The sequence below is a fragment of the Pinus tabuliformis genome, chromosome Q (assembly GCF_031772625.1).
Source record: "Pinus tabuliformis cultivar Carrire ecotype Pingquan chromosome Q, CPIR1, whole genome shotgun sequence".
NCBI lineage: Eukaryota > Viridiplantae > Streptophyta > Pinopsida > Pinales > Pinaceae > Pinus > Pinus tabuliformis.
In genome coordinates, this window is record NC_142296.1 from 48,816,760 (window position 1) to 48,833,995 (window position 17,236).

The following is a 17,236-nucleotide window of genomic DNA, read 5'->3' on the forward strand; positions in this document are numbered from 1 at the left end:
ATAACGGTGTCACTTGTGTGCTTGTTTTCTTTCAGTTGATGATCTGTAGATGTTGATACTGTACTTGTGTTTATTTTCAGTATTTACATGGTAATTAACTTGTTAAGTAATTAAAACAAGTAGGAAGAAATAAACCCGATAGTACAGGAAGAATTTCTAATGGGTTAGAATTAGAAATTCCAACATAACATGTATTATTCATCATACTTAACAGACTTGCGAGCTGCTTGTAACTAGTCTAACATGTATTATTCATCATATAGAACAGTGTTTGAACCTTCCTGATGTAATTGCAGAAGAAATGTACAAAAACAAACCATAAACAGGCTAAAACACAGAAACTAGGCAAACATAAGGAAATACATAGATCTGTCTCAAATTCTTCTTTATTAGTTCAAGTCTTCACAAATACAATCTTTCTGACCCTGCGCACACGGTTGTAGACTTACCAAAGTCTCCGTGCACATGGCTACAGTTGCCTTCCTCTTTGCCCGAATATAGAAAGATCTCCTAATTACAAACTCAAAACATTACATTCACTTAGCTTCATTACCTTAGACTTGCTAAGACATCCCTTTATATATTCCTTTACCCTTATAATAACATGGTCTGCAAACCATGGGCGAAACTCAAAATACTCTAGATAATCCCACCCCATTACGAAAGAAGGGCCTTTGACCCACCCTAAAGCCCCTCTGACTCTTATAACCCTGCGCTAATTGCACTCCGCTCCTCAAAATGCAGAGACTTTACATGACATGGACAAAAAATTAGATCTGGGGGACCTTACACAACAAGCCCCCAACACAAAGATGTGACTCGTCCTCGAGTCACTCAGCTGGTATGCTCTCGATCGTTGCTTTCAGGCCTGCGTATGCAGACTTCAATGGATGAAGTGTTGCTGTGCATTGCTCTGCGACCTATCGAACTTCGTCCACGAGCTTCTTTGTTGTTGGCCCTGCTACTGCAAGGCCAATTGTCCGCTGTGTTTGCTACATGCTCTTAAATTTTCCCTCTACTTCTTGTGAGAGTTGGCAGGCCTCATCTGCCCAAGGTTGCGTCCACGAAGAGATGATCTGTGCCTTCCTCCGCAACTCATCAATTTGTCCCTGCAGAAGTGTTCCTTCCTGAAGACGGGCGAACCGTTGCATAGGTGCTAAGGTCCGCGCCGTTGCTTTAAGCTCATCGAATTGCAGTTGCTTGTCTCTGATTTCCACTTCGATCTTCTGCACATGTGGGTCCTCCTGCAGCGAGGCCCACACTTCCATTATATCTTCAAAAAGTTGACTACAGTCCTTGACTGCAATCGCTATCTATTCCATATAAGCTTTTATGGTAGCTTCGCGCTGCTCTCGAACTTTCGGTGGCATTGTAGGTTGTAGCTTCATCTGAAGTTCTGTAATCTGCATCTGTAGTTCAAATCTAACCTTGCCCACCTCTTCCTTCAATTCTCTGACTGCTGTTGCCAGTTTCTGAAGTTTTTCTGCTGAAGCTGCCTCGGCTGGGATCTGGAGCTCTGGAAGTTCACTGCATACTTTGGTTATGGCCTCTACCAGCCACTGGGTATGTGCAGCTACCTCCTCGTGATCTTGCATCACTTTATTCTTTTCTTCGAACATTTGTTGGTTGTTGATTTTGACTTCGTTGATGACCAACAGAGCTCGCTGCTCCCGTACCTTGAGCTCATCTGTGACGCCCTGATGGAGCTTGTGCAACGTCTGAAGGGGGAGCACCGCAAGATTGAGGCGCAGATTCTTTAATTTTTGTGTGCTCTCCCTTTCTTTTGCAGTCTCGATGTGTAGTGATCCTTCTGGCAAATGTACTGCTTGGAGGTTTGTGGTAAGATCTGCTGTCGAAGGTACTGTGCTCGCTTGATTCATGCACGCTTGAACCACGCTCGCTTGGATCACGCTCATCTGAACCTGCAATTCTTTAAGGCCCTGCTGGACCTTTGTCAATACTACCCTGTATTGATCTTCAATATTCCCCCACATCTCCTCCGTTGCAGCTCGGACAGTGTCGCCAATTTCGTCAAAGTCCCCCTCAGTGAGGACCAATGGTTTTGCGCTAGTGGATTTATCTGACTTTTGCTTCTTCTGCGCACAACCAACACTCTTCTTCTGCTGCTTCCTTATTATAAACGGGGAATCAACGTCCTCCGTGTCCACAACAAGGTCTTCACCACCCTGATCCCCCTCGTCAATTGCTCAACTACACACTCAGTTTCCTATGCAGTCTTTTCCTCGAGGTCAATTGTGACCATTGGAGGCACCTTCTTTGTATCCTTCTTGGCTGTTGATTTTTCGGCCTACGTACCTGTAGTGGTCTTACTTGTGTCTGCCTTCTTTGTCTTTGTTACAATTGGGGTAATCCAATTACTCGACCACTTACTGATGACCATCAAGATGTCCTCTTCAGAAACTAAGTATGGTAGCTCATGCCATACCTTCTCCAAATCTTTCTTGGCGTGGATAAAGACACTGTGAAAATCCACTTTAAAGTCGACAATGTTGCTATATTGTTGAAATAATGTGGGTGATAGCCATGGCCTTTGGTTGATGACTGTGCGCAGATCCATCTCAAATAGAACCCAAAATATTTTGTTCTTTGTAACCCGGGTTGGTTCCTTAGATGCCCACAGCGAGGCAAACTTCGCAGCCTCACACACATTAGGGTCCACATTGGGGAACTGCGAATCCTCCGGTGTTCACCATGCTACCAATGTGATTAAGAGTAATAGCCATGCGTAGTGGAATGGCTTCCCTTCTTCCTGCGCTTCTCGGCAATCATCCAAAAACTCCTGACATAGATACCTGACCCAGTTAAACTAGACCCCCTTGTTGCACTGTGCAACCAAGGATACAACGGAGGTCGACACTTCGTCCCCGTGACACTTCCTCATGATCTTACCGGCAAAAATGGATGCGGAAAAACACACAACTTCATCATTAATAGAACTAATAGCATAGCCTCGAGACTTCTTGACTAAGCCGAAGTCATTCTTCATCTGATCAACCAGCTTTTTCTCTTGAGATTTCTCGACAAATGCGTCATCGAGGTTCACTCCTTGGTGAGGCAGCATATTAATCCTTCGGATTAACATATCGTCAATCGGGATTGGCGTTCCGAGCCACAGACACCCATCATGTACCAATGCCAATAGTTGGCACACACAAATTGTGTTTATGTTGCTGTGCCCAAAGTGTGGAACATAAAGCATATTCAACAACCCAACGTGCTGAATCCCTGCTACCCACTTCATCGGCTCAACCCTTGTCACTCCAACTTCTTTGTAATAAACAGATTGGAGGTACTTGCTGGGCTCAAATTGGGGATACTTACTGCGATCATTGAAATCCCAATCCTCCATGTGCAATTGTGGCACCCTGGCCAACAACTCTCCCTTAATCGACACTTCCTTTGGTAACAGGGGTGTAAATATCTTGTATTTGATAGAATCTGGGTCCTTTGTCACCTTTGCTTCCTCGGCGGCATATAGGGTGGCAACCTGGAGATTGGTTCCACCTCGTCTGCGCTGATATCCTCAAATCTGCTAGCTATTTCTTCCTCATCCAAATCTTGGGGCTCCATTGGTTGCTTCTGTGTATCCATTCTCTCCTTACTTTGTTGCTTTGTGGGGATTTTCCTCGGTGATTGCCTAACCGGGGTCTTTTGGGGCTTCTTCTGCTTCTTGGCCGCTGCTGCTGCGACAATAGGCTTAGTTCTTGGTGATCTTGGTGCAGTAGTATGCACTGGCTGTGAAGCGGTCATGATGGATTCTAGCCCTCGACTCAGAAACTCTTGCTCAAGCTCCTTCCAACTCCAACCAGACATGCAGCAGAATGCTCGACTCACACTTAGGCGCAAAATCACACAGCAAATTCTCAACAAACAAAGTGTTCGAATGTGGAGCGGGGTGCCATATTTATAATCTTTTTCAAATTCAAACCACTCAATCCCCTCCAGATCCTCCTCATAAATGCGGATTTGGCGACATATTTGCCCATATATGCTCCTTAAATGCGTTTCCCCTGCTCCTTTTAATGACAATTTCCCTGTCAAATCAACCCCAACGGTCATATTCTGGACGAACTGCGTCAGACCCCTCCCTTCTTTGTCGCAACTTTTTCCACCTGCGCCATCCTCCTGAATGCTGCGCAACCCTCCTTCTTCGACGGGGTCCTTCATTGGCAGAGTATTTTATAGTCCCGTGCTTCCTTCCAACTGCCTGTAGCACTAAGACTTTCCTTCGTTCATATAGTCATCGTGCAGCCCCAGGGACGGAATCGTCCCTGCAGAGTTTTCAACCTACTCCCATTTACTCGCCCAAAAAATAATTCTCCATTCAACTTTGCGAGCTGAACTGCGCCACCATATGAGATATCCAATGGATAGTTCCACTAACTTTGGTTTAATTTGGTCTTTAGCAATTCAACTTCATGCATGGAATTCTTTTATTTTATTTGAAAAGAAGATGATTTGACCTTTGCAATGACTACTTTTTGTCCAGACAATGGTCCAATGGTCCATTTGACTCCCAAATGTTGATTTTTGGTAGCATCGGATGTGCTCTAGCCATGAAAATTGGTGAAGAGGCTAAGGCACATGAAATTTCGAAGACCTAGAAATCGTTTTGAGAAATTCCATCCGGATAAGGAGTTATTAAAATAATTAATATTTTTAATGGGTTCCTAAGTCTAAACTTAGGAAAATAAAAATATTAATGGGCATTAATAAAGACAAGGGTGAGAAGCTTCTAAGAGACGAGGATCAAGTCTGTTTTAATCTTAGCCGTTGATTAGAGAGTTAATCTCGGCTGTTGATTCATCAACAGGAAAAGTATAAGAGAAGACTTGAGAATCATTTGGAGACACACCAGCAGATACTCCGTATCTCAAGGAAAATTGATTCTCAAGAGAGGAGATTGATTTGAGAGGGAGAGTTGTAGGGTGGAGGAAGAGGAGGGCATCAACAACAAGCTGTGTTTGAGGAGGAGGTGATGCAGGGACAGTGAGAGACAATGTAGAGAGAGACATAGCCCTCACGCAGGCTGACGCAAAGGGATGCATAGCTACTCAAAGCCACGCTGAGCCACGCACGCTGACGTAGAGGTGACGTAGGAGTGGGAGAAGGGTCTCCAAAGTGTCAGAAAGTTGCAGAGAGAAAGTATTAGGTGTTTTTTTCAGTTTCTCTGTAAAATCATTCCTTGTAAAAGCAATTGCTGCTTAAGATTAATAAAACCCTCATCTGCTGCATCGGTTTTCCCGCATTGGGTTTTTCCGGGGACAATTGTCCAAAAAAATCTGTGTTGATGTGATTGGTTCTTGTGCATGTATTTTTCTCTGTGTAATTATGTGATAACTGCAGTAGAATTTATTTTAATATTTGCTGAAGGGACATCAGGTTGAGTGGGTTCACTGACGCAGATTGGGCTGGAAGTTCAGTAGATCGGAAAAGTACAATTGGGTACTGTTTCAACATTGCATCAGGAATGATCTCCTAGTGTAGTAAGAAACAAAAATTCGTGGCTCTGAGCTCAGCTGAAGCAGAATATATGGCAGCTAGCACAACTTCGTGTGAAGCCATATGGCTTAGGAAACTGCTTGTGAATCTATTCAGGAGAAGGATGGAAGTGACCAGGATCTTGTGTGATAATCAGAGTTGCATCAAACTCTCTGAGAATCCAGTATTTCATGATTGGTCGAAGCACATTGATATTAGGTGTCACTTTGTCAGACATTGTGTCCAACGAGGAGCAGTATAGTTGAAACTTGAGGTACACTCCTACTGGAGAACAGGCGGCAGACATCCTCACCAAGGCTCTAGGAAGAACAAAGCACTCCTACTGGAGAGCAGGCGACAGACATCCTCACCAAGGCTCTAGGAAGAACAAAGTTTGTTTATTTCAGACGGAAGATGGGGATGGTGAGGAATCCATTTCAATAGCAAAAATGGATAAGTGTTGGGAGTTGCAGTGCAACAGTTAGCAGTGGCAGGGCTATGGGCAGCATGATGCAACATGTTGTGAGGGAGCTGCAGTACATATGTGGCAGTGGCAGTGTCATGGGCAGAAGTACAGGAAGCAACAGTGCAGGGGATGTGAGACAATAGACCAAGCATCAACACAGGTAACGATGCGGAAGGTCAGTGTGATGTTTCTCTGATGAAGCATTACTAGAGCACATTCCTCGGTAAGAAGGATTGTTGATTTTTGGTAGCACCAGATGTGCTCTAGCCATGAAATTGGTGGAGAGGCTAAGGCACATGAGATCTCCAAGACCTAGAAATCATTTTGAGAAAATCCACCCGGATGAGGAGTTATTAAAATAATTAATATTTTCAATGGGTTCCTAAGTTTAAACTTATGAAAATAAAAATATTAATGGTTATTAGTAAAGATAAGGGTGAGAAGCTTCTAAGAGATGAGGATCAAATCTGTTTTAATCTTAGTCGTTGATTAGAGACTTAATCTCGACCCTTGATATATCAACAGGAAAAGTATAATAGAAGACTTGAGGATCATTTGGAGACACACTGACAGATACTCGGTATCTCAAGGAAAATCGATTCTCAAGAGAAGAGATCGATTTCAGAGCGAGAGTTGCAGGGTGGAGGAAGAGGAGGGCATCAACTACAGGTTGTGTCTGAGGAGGAGGTGACGCAGGGACAGTGAGATGCAACGCAGAGAGAGATGCAGTCCAGAGGAGATACGTAGCCCTCACGTAGGCTGACGTAGAGGGACGCAGAGCTACTTAGAGCCACGCTAAGCCACACAGAGTGACACATAGGTGACGCAGGAGTGGGAGAAGGGTCTCTAAAGTGTCAAAAAGTTGCAAAGGGAAAGTCTCAGGTGTTTTCTTTCAGTTTCTCTGTAAAATCATTCCTTGTAAAAGCAATTGCTGCTAAAGATTAATAAAACGCTCATCTGTTGCACCGGTTTTCCCGCATTGGGTTTTTCTGAGGACAATTGATCGAAAACAACTATGTCGATGTGATTGGTTCTTGTGCATGTATTTTTTCTATCATTATGTGATAACTGTAGTAGAATTTATTTTATTATTTGTTGAAGGGATTTCATAAATAACTTATTGTGAAGAATAAGTAGGTGAAATAAATCAGTTGCTGCAGTAGAATTTTAGTTCAGAAATTTTCACACCAAACAACTAGTTTTGACCCCCAACGTTCGTTTTGAATTGATTTAAACCACTAATAAGAGGATCGATTTGGCCACCTTTGTTAGATCGTTAACATCCTTGAAATTTTTAGGATTCTGGCACATGGGGTTAGTCCGACTAATTTTTTACATAACTTTTGACATATTGGATGCCCATCTATGCCAAGTCTCTTGATCCATATATGCCACTTCATTATGGCTAGAGAGGGATCTCCAACACCCTAGAGAATTGGGAGAATCTGCCACCTGGGTATTATCTAGCTGATTTTGTAAACCACTTTTGACATATTGCATGTCAAATTCCATCGAGACTCGCCCCTATTATGCAACGTGGAAGCCACATACACTGTCGGACCACCTTTTACTGCTATTTTCTTGTTGATGCCTTCACATTTTGGAAAAATTTCAATGTGGTGTGTCATTTAAATTTTTTGCTTAGCATTTTGAGACCAAGTTGACTTTTTGACTTCTGAGTCCACAAGCATCAGAAAACATAAATGCCTCCGGAAATGTGAAAATGTTGATTTTGTGAGACTTCCATGTTGAAAACTATTTAAGGAATATTAAACCAAGGTTGAAGACACGTACATACTCTATGACTCATAATCATATGTTAAAACATAGGAGCACCTTGATGCATGTTGGATTGGCCCATATATTGGTGATCACCTCTACATAAACAAGGCTCCTCTAAATGCAATTTGAAAAATTATTTGTGCCCTTGCCTACGTGAGTAGTAAAGATCGACTCCGATTGTGGGAGACATGCTCCACTCTAGAGTATGTTAGAACCCTAGAATTTTCCACTTGTTGCCCAAGACAATCACACAAAATAGGGGTAAAATATTGAGAGAGAGTCGGACCAGATTCCTATCCCTTCCTAACATGGCAATAAATGAAATAGCAACTAACTAAACCAAACATGCACAACTAATGTTAATGAAATAACATAAGGCAAAAATATGTAATTGATTTAGTATGTAAATAACAACACATCAATGAAATTAAAACACACAAAAATTGAACCATGCTAGGAACGAAATTGCGATAAATTAAAACAAATATTTAAACTAACCTAATACTCATGCTAAAGAGCTTATTCATTGAATCCTACTCTAATATAAGAGAAATGAAATATGTTAAGTAACATCATATAACCAATGTAATCAATAAATAAATTTATCATTACCTTGGGTTTTACCTTTGTGCTTGATCACTAAGAAAAATAATGAAATGTCAAACTTGATATAAGTATATTTTGGAACTTTGGCTCGGACCATGTTTGCTGAAAAATGTTTTTCATGTTTGAAGAAAGGCCAAGGTTCCTTTGTGCTACTGCAGGCTTCTTCGATCCATAGATCAATGGGGCTAATATAGTTTTCTTTCCCATTGCAAGGGTAAGGCCACTCATCAATGTTATTCGTTTTATTGGTAAACAAGAAAGGTGTTGATGGCACCTCAAATTGGAACCTGCATAAAGACCATTGTCCTCCATGGCTGGCCTTAATAACATGCATATAGATATGGTGAGTGTAATGTCCCCAATTAAATTAATTTTGCTAAGAAGAATTTCCATTTTTGCAATTTGGGTGTTGGGAAATATTTTGGCATGTAAACTTAGGAAAAGTGGGTGGAGGGAGTCCCCACTTAATTTTTGGAAAGATGGAGGCCCCCAACATTAGAGAAAAGGAAAAATTAAATTGGTAGTGGATGTAGGGCCACCCAAAAGGGGAATTCGAACCCCTTAGGAAAATCGAGCTAGGGAGGAGGTCGAATTGGTGGGGCCCACAAGGAGAGAAAAGGGGGCAACAAAGATAAATAGAAGGAAGAGGCATCATTTTGGGGCATCTTTTGACAAATTGAATTTCTGATTTAGAGTACTCTCGAGCTGCTTAGTCAAGACTACCAGTGTTGCTTAGCACAAGGAGATTTTCGGGCGGAAATATCAAATTTCTTCGTGGACTTAGAGTGCCACCATAGGATAATTTTAGAGCTTATTGGAGAGGAGATTGTTGGAGATTGTGGTTTATTTCCATGCCATACTTCAGCTAGTTTGAAGTTCAAACTTCCTGGAGGACGTAGTGGCAGAGATCGGTTTGCTTAGTTGAAGGGTCTTCAAGGGAAAATTCAGCAGGAGAATTTAGGAGAAAGTCCCTTGATATTGGTTGCTGCTCTGGTGAGAACCAAATTCAACATTCCTAGGTTTTGCGCAATCTTTTGTTGGGCAGAATTTCGTGGCACTGTTGCTAGATGAGTTGTGCAAGGTTGAGGAAGGGATTTTCCTCTTACCTTCCAGGAGTAATTTGCAGAAAATTCTACAGCGATTCGAGGGTGGAAACAGGGCCAAATTTGCAGCAATAGCTTGAGGAGATGCAAAACCAGTAGAGGAGGGCGTAACACCAAATTTGGGTAATTCTGGGAGATTAGAAATAGCCCAAAATATTTATGGGTTTTGTTGGACTAGCATCAGGGAATCTGCTCTTAATTTTTCAGAATTTTGGAGGAGTTTTGGTGACCCAAAACAATAAAGTTATTTGGCAACCAGTTGGGAGGAGTGAGCTTAAATTTGGGGTCACAAATGGTCGGTAAAATTTTCCCAAATCCTTTTTAGGTTTTTCTGGGTTTGTTGAGGAGAGCCTAAGATTCATTTGGCATAATTTTATGACCATTCTAGGGGGCTCAAACAGGAGTTCTTTTCAGCCAAAACTTGCAGAATTCTAGGGCCAGCGCAAAACTTGAGGAGAAAACATTTTCTCTCATCCGGGCAACATATTTTCTCACCTGGGGTTGTTTAGCTTCCTTTGGCAAGCCTAGGTGCACATATTCTATATACTTGTACTCTCTTGATAATAAAATGGCTCCGTTTGGCATAGTTATGGTGTAAATTTTATGGGTGTTAATTGTTGTTTGAATTTTTTGTGTGGCATTGTGTTCTTGGTTAAATATCACTGTTAAAATTCCAGTTTGGAACGTTACAGTGGTATCAGAGCATGATCTTGGCTAACTGTGGGGAAACTAGCAAGATCATGGAGGTGCTAGACACACAAGCACAATGATTGGTGAACTTATGGACACTTCAATGACAGAGAAAAGGAAGAGTACACAGGGGATCATGGAGGAGTTGATGAGGGAGAGCCAACAATTGGTGAGGTAGAACCAACAGATTTTAGAGGGGATGCAACAAATGATAAATAACCAACAGAGAAGCCAAGCATGTGCACGCATAACCTAGTAGTACAACACCCATACGTATGGCCAGTCTGGCCATCCTACCATGCCTCATTTTCCGGATGAGTCGGAGAAGGAGAAGCATAGGTCAGAGGCTAGATCATCATGTAGAGGAGGGCAGTTAGAGGGTGAGACCAGGGGGCGTTTCTGTTGGTGGAGACCGGGCCTTAGATGTCAAGAGCCTGAGGAGGAGGTTGAGTATGTGGACACACAGGATGGTGAGGAGCACATCGATATACCTAGTGTGGCGCAGGAGTCACCATTGTTGGAGACCTCTTTGATAGCACTAGTTGACCCCTTGGGGGAGAGAGTAGAGCATACACCCATAAGGCCATCTATTGACGAGGTGCCAACAGACACAAAGGTGTCCATCATTGAGGAGGTGCCATTCATTGTTGAGGTATCCGGGGGCGTGATCGAGTTTTTAGGTGATAGTAGCGCACAACAAGTTGATGCATCGCCGTTGTTGATGAGGAGCCGATAGGTACAAAGGCACCTAGATCTATGACAGAGTTGTCGGATGACTGTCATCTACAACTGATTGGTTAGGATGTTTTATATGATGGGTTGCCGATGGAGGAGCAGTTGGAGGCTCAAGTTGAGGCTGTGATGGAGGAGGGTGCACAATTGTCCTTTGGGCTAGACATTGATGATTGGCAGCGTGGAGAGCACGCATGGGGATTTTAGCACAGTTCACTTTAGAGGCATGTTGACGGGGCCTACAACGTTATTATCTCACCCTTATGCATTGAACTGACAGTGGCAGAGTTGTCTAGACAGATCATAAGGGATGATCGGGTCAGCAGGGGCCAACGAATTGAGTTGAGTGGGGCACAACGTCAACATGGAGGGCTTGTTCAATACATAGGAGATTGTACATTCAATCCCTCCTTTCGAATTGGATGGTGAGAGGTGTTGAGCTAGTACCTGATGGAGCAGGTCAGGCGGATGGGTACATCCATGACTGCATTTCAACAGAGGTTGTGGATTACCAGAGCGGTTTGAGGGCCAGATTGTTGTTGGGATCCAGGTGGGGGTTTCCCATCACATCATAGAGTCGGTGGGTGACAATAGTAGCTGTGTAATGGATCTGATGATTGGGCACACCCACATTTACAGATCTACATCAGCACTAGTGATAGGATGGTTGGATAGGAGAGCATGTAGATTTCACGAGTCATATTGGCATATTGATCGAGCATGGGATCACAGGGTGATTAGCCTACTCTGGTAGGAGTTGGTAGGAGGAGGTGGCATCGACAGGCCACCAGACAGGGCATCATATGGAGACAATGCTCTCCCATTGATGTATTGGGCATTGGAGCTATTGAGGTTCAACACGGTAGCGTTATGCCCAATTGCATGTGAGGAGTGGGGCCACTTAGGTGTACTTGGGTAGATGAGGAGGTGTAAATCACTTCGTGGTGGGTGTACTAGCAAAGTGGTAGATGCATGGGCGCATGTGGGATGCCCTATGGTACATGGTGGCATGGCATTGAGCATTGGTGTCCAGTGGTGCATGGAGTTGTGCCACGGAGTTCAGGGCTATGCAGAGGAGTGTAGGGGTGTGTATTTGTGTGCAACAAAGCATGATGATGAACAACAGGTTATTGGGGTGTTTTTGCCAGAGAGATCTCCTAACGAGGGCATTAGGCACTCCATTGGGTTTGGCACACTAGATTCGGAGAGCGAGCTGATCACAGGGCCGACTGTGAGCTTCCCTTTATCACTCTCCGGCGTTGCACACTGACACTGGGGACTTGGATATCGTCTCTTGATGCTATCATTGCGAGCAACGAAACCCAAGAGGTTCATCTAAGACAGTTAGACGGGACACGGTGCATCGGGAGAGAGACTTTCCAGCTATGGCATATGGTCAAGGCGCGAGTTGGTGGATGTAATCTTGGGGGTAGTCTGATCTTCTGCAGAGGTAACACTTGCACCACCCTTGAGCCCACACTCAGGGAGAGGCATGACCCCCTTTGGGCGAGACATTTTGAGGTGTCTTAGGAGCATATACAACAGTTTGTGGACCTTACATGCATGCGGATGTTTAGACTCCAGGCGGTATTGGGGAGTGCTTTTAGGAGGCAGGATGACAGATCCCAGGGCGTGGTATGGCCGACGTAGGGTAGTTTCGCACGCACTAGATTTGTTCGTGATGTATGGAGTCCATATATTGATTGCATGCAGGGGCCTGAGACGTGGTATAGTTTGGTGCCAACAACTATCAGGACTATGCCGCAGTTATTCTAGCTGTGGGATCTAGGGATTTGGTTGGTTGATTGGACACTCTGTTTCGTGATGAGCGAGAGCAGGACAGAGGATGACCCAACTCACACTTGGTTTGACATGTGGGGGAGCGTTGAGGCCTTTGTCTCGTGGCAAGGCTGGTTTTCCTTGTTGCTGCTACGGATCACGGTGAGTGTTGGATGGATAGGTTGTGATATCGTGGGGATGCTTGGGCCAGATGCATTGGGACTCCATAGATATTTTTCCATCAGGTCCTAGGAGAGGAGGATGCAACTTGAATGTGACGAGAAGATGTCATGGTCAAAGTGGCGCAATGATGACATGGTGGCACCCTTTTTGGACTAGCTTGAGATTTTGGCATAGCAGGGCTTAGTAGTTCAACTACCTGTAGAGGTGAGCTGGTTTCTGTAGGGGAGGGTCATCCAAATCTTCCATTGGGTTTTAGTGATTCATTGATGGTGTGGGGAACTTCACGAGTGTGGGAGGGTGTTTAGCAGGAGGTGATCAGGGGAAGCTCAGGCAGATGAGGGTTCAGTCCTACCAGGATTGGATTGCATCTTCAGAGTCCACTCCTGCAGTGCACGAGAGGGACTATTTGGTACAATAGTTACACGAGGAGATGATCAGGATTTTATACTATCATGATGCTCTACTTAGTGGTGGTATGCAGAAGGTGTCTAATACCTATGTTGAGCTGGACAGCGAGTAGAGCAAGGGATGCCTCATCCTGACCAGGATGACTTGGTATCCTGGCAGGACAAGACAGAGATTAGGGATGGATGGGTGGTACATTTGGGACCCGGGTATTGTGTGCAGAGACTGTTGGGGGCGACTGATCGAGAGGGTGCTTTTTGAAGAATTGCTTGAGGACAAGCAATTTTGGTGGGGAGGACTGTAATGTCCCCAATTAAATTAATTTTGCTAAGAAAAATTTCCATTTTTGCAATTTAGGTGTTGGGAAATATTCTGACGTGTAAACTTAGGAAAAGTGGGTGGAGGGAGTCCCCACTTAATTTTTGGAAAGTTGAAGGTCCCCAACATTAGAGAAAAAGAAAAATTAAATTGGTAGTGGATGTGGGGCCACCCAAAAGGGGAATTCGATCCCCTTAAGAAAATTGAGCTAGGGAGAAGGAGGTGGAATTGGTGGGGCCCAGATGGAGAGAAAGGGGGCAACACAGATAAATAGAAGGAAGAGGCATAATTTTGGGGGCTTTTCTTGACAAATTGAATTTTTGATTTAGAGTACTCTTGCGGTGCTTAGCCAAGACTACTAGTGCTGCTTAGCACAAGGAGATTTCCGGGCAAAAATCTCAGCTCTTTCTTCGGGGGACTTATAGTGCCACCTGAGGAGAGAATTTTAGAGCTTATTGGAGAGGAGATTGTTGTAGATTGTGGGTTATTTCTAGGCATACTTCAGCCAGTTCGAACTTCCTGGAGAACGTAGTGGCAAAGATTGATTTGCTTGTTTGAGGGGTCTTCAAGGGAAAATTCAGCTGGAGAATTTAGGAGAAAGCCCCTTGATATTGGACCAGATTTTGTGGAGAATTTCAGAGTTGGAGATTGTTGCTCTGGTGAGAACCAAATTCAACATTCCTAGGGCTTGCGCAGTGTTTTGTTGGGCATAATTTCGTGGAGCTGTTGCTAGCTGAGTTGTGCAAGGTTGAGGAAGGAATTTCCCTCTTACCTTTCGGGAGTAATTTGCAGAAAATTCTACAGCCATTCAAGGGTGGAAATAGGGCCAAATTTGCAGTAGTAGCTTGTGGGGACGTAGAACCAGTGGAAGAGGGCGTAGCACCAAATTTGGGTAATTCCGGGAGATTGAAATTTAGCCCAAAATATTTCTGGGTTTTGTTGGACTAGCATCAAGGAGTCTGCTCTTAATTTTGCAGAATTTTTGGAGGAGTTTTGGTGCCCCAAAATAGTAGAGTTATTTGGCAGCCAGTTGGGAGGAGTGAGCTTAAATTTGGGGTCCCGGGTGGTTGGTAAAATTTGCCCAAACCCTTTCTAGGTTTTTCTGGGTTTGTGGAGGAGAGCCTAAGATTAATTTGGCAGAATTTTCTGAGCATTCTAGGGGGCTCAAATAGGGATTCGTTTTGGCTAGCAGTTGCAGAATTCTAGGGCCAGCACAAAAGTAGAGGAGAAAACATTTTCTTACATCCGGGCATCATATTTTCTCACCTGGGGTTGTTTAGCTTCCTTTGGCAAGCCCAGGTGCACATATTCCATATACTTGTACTCTCCTCTTGATAATAAAATGGCTCAGTTTGGTGCAGTTCTGGTGTAAATTTTATGGGTGTTAATTGTTGTTTGAATTTTCTGTGTTGCATTGTGTTCTTGCTTAAATATCACTGTTAAAATTCCAATTTGGAACATTACAATGAGAAAATTTGTGAGAATTGAAGACATACTCGAATCCACAAGTTACAATTATCTGTTTTGGCAAGGGAGGCTGAGAGCTCATGAAATATGTTTGGAACTGCATATGTTGTGATTTATCCACTGCTACAAGGTTGAGATCCTTCTTGTCAAATAGGTCTTCATATATCTGAGAATCATATATCAAGGACATCCACTGCTGAAAAGTCTCTCTTGTATCCTGAACATAGAAGTCCTCTTTCTGCACCTATATATATGCCTGCTCTTGTATGAGTTGATATGGATGCTCATACTCTATGGAATATCTTGATTGTTCATGAGGCCAAAAATCTGCAATTTGACATCCCTTAGTTCTGTGTCATATATAGGATCATCGGTGAAGAAAGATTATCTCAAATCCCATTTACATCTGTCAACGTTGATGAATGCATCAATACGTTCCATTTGTTTGTGGTCATCAATCTTTTAAGGTGCATGCCTGGTTATTGAGTCCTTCTCTTCCAAATCAGTAGGAGATGTGTCATGCAGATCAATTGCCTGGAAATTAGTGAAGGATTTTGAACTTGTGCTTTCATTTGGAGGAGGGATGGTGAGTTCATGAATTATCTGACGTCAAGGTCCTCCTCATATCCTTGTTCTTCAATTATTTCTTGATTTTTGATGGGAAGAAGAAGGAGATTAGTTGCTCTTTGCCTCAGATTATTCGTCAGTGTCAGGCCAGGCAGTAACTCCACAAAACAAAAACTGATTCGTATATCTATTCCATTAGGTAGGTTTGTTATATACATGAGGGAGAGACAGTTCAGTTCATCTCCCGATGACTGTTCATATTTCTCATTTATTTATTTACATATATTTACCCAATCACAAGGATTAGGTGTCAACATTCCCCCCCCTTAATCTGAAGGGATGTTGGTGAGTCCAAGCATCATTCTGAATCGTTCAAGCTTTTCTCTTCCAAGCGCTTTGGTGAAGATGTCTGCAATTTGCTCATTTGTGGAACAATGATGGAGATGGATTGTTTTGGCCTCAACATGATGCCGAATCAGATGATATTTAGTTTTGATGTGCTTCGTTCGATCATGGAACTTTGGGTTCTTGGCCAACTTTATTGCAGAGGTATTGTCAATCATGAGTGGAGTTGATTGTACTTGTTTTACCTGCAAATCTTCAAGAATTTTCTTGAGCCACACAATTTCTTTTGTTGCTTCAGCTGCTGCCACGTATTCTGCTTCTGTTGTGGAATCTGCTGGAACTGATTGTTTGCGTGATCTCCAGGAGGCAACTCCTGATCCAAGACTCATAGCATATCTTGAAGTTGATACTCCAGTTTTCTTTTCTCCATCGAAGTCTGAATCAGAGTATCCAATCAAGCTGAAGTTGTCTACCTGTGTATACTTGATTCCAAAGTCTTGAGTTCCCTTCAAGTACCTTAGAACCTTTTTTGCAGCAGACCAATGTCACTCACAAGGCTTTTGCATAAACCTGGAGAGGATTCCAACAGCAAATGAAATGTCTGGTCTGGTAGTAGTTAGATAGTTGAGACTTCCTACAAGCTGTCTATACTTTGTTGCATCCTCAAATTCTTTTCCTTCAATAGATGTGAGCTTTAAGTTTTGTTCCATTGGAGTAGTAAGAGGATTGCACTCTGTCATGCCAAACCTGTTCAACAAATCTCCAATGTATTTCTTTTGAGAAAGAAATATGGACTTTGGATGTTGGGTTACTTCAATGCCAAGATAGTAATGAACATAGCCCAAATCAGTCATTTCAAAACTTTTCCCCAATTCCTTCTTTATGGATGCAATGTAGCTTTCATTGTTCCTTGTCATCAAAAGATCATCTACATATACCACAAGATATATAATTGTTTTGCCAAATTTCTTGACAAATAGAGTTGCATCATCAAGATCAAAATGTTTGAAATTGAGTTTCAGAAGATGCTCAGTTAGTTTTTCATACCAGGCTCGCGGTGCTTGTTTGAGGCCATACAAGGACTTCACAAGTTTGCATACTTTATGTTCATGTCCTTTCACAACAAATCCTTCAGGCTGGGACATAAAAACATTCTCTTTTAGATCTCCATTCAAGAAAGCAGTTTTTACATCCATTTGATGGACTTTCCAACCGTTCTGAGTTGTTAGTGCAAAGAGTGTTCGGATGGTAGCCCATTTTGCTATGGGGGCAAAAGTCTCCTCATAATCGA

The 17,236-nt window shown here is 43.1% G+C and overlaps 2 protein-coding genes across 2 annotated transcripts in view; one reads left to right on the forward strand and one right to left on the reverse strand.

Annotated features, from left to right (window-relative positions):
* LOC149218242 (Peptidase C78, ubiquitin fold modifier-specific peptidase 1/ 2) overlaps positions 1 to 17,236 on the forward strand; it is a 207,325-nt gene that overhangs the window by 171,020 nt on the left and 19,069 nt on the right. The window lies entirely within an intron of this gene.
* LOC149218243 (uncharacterized) overlaps positions 4,237 to 17,236 on the reverse strand; it is a 28,795-nt gene continuing 15,795 nt past the window's right edge. The window contains exon 3 of the mRNA XM_089383642.1: positions 4,237 to 4,308. Coding sequence (XP_089239768.1) covers positions 4,237 to 4,308 — 72 coding nt within the window. The remainder of the gene's footprint in view (positions 4,309 to 17,236) is intronic.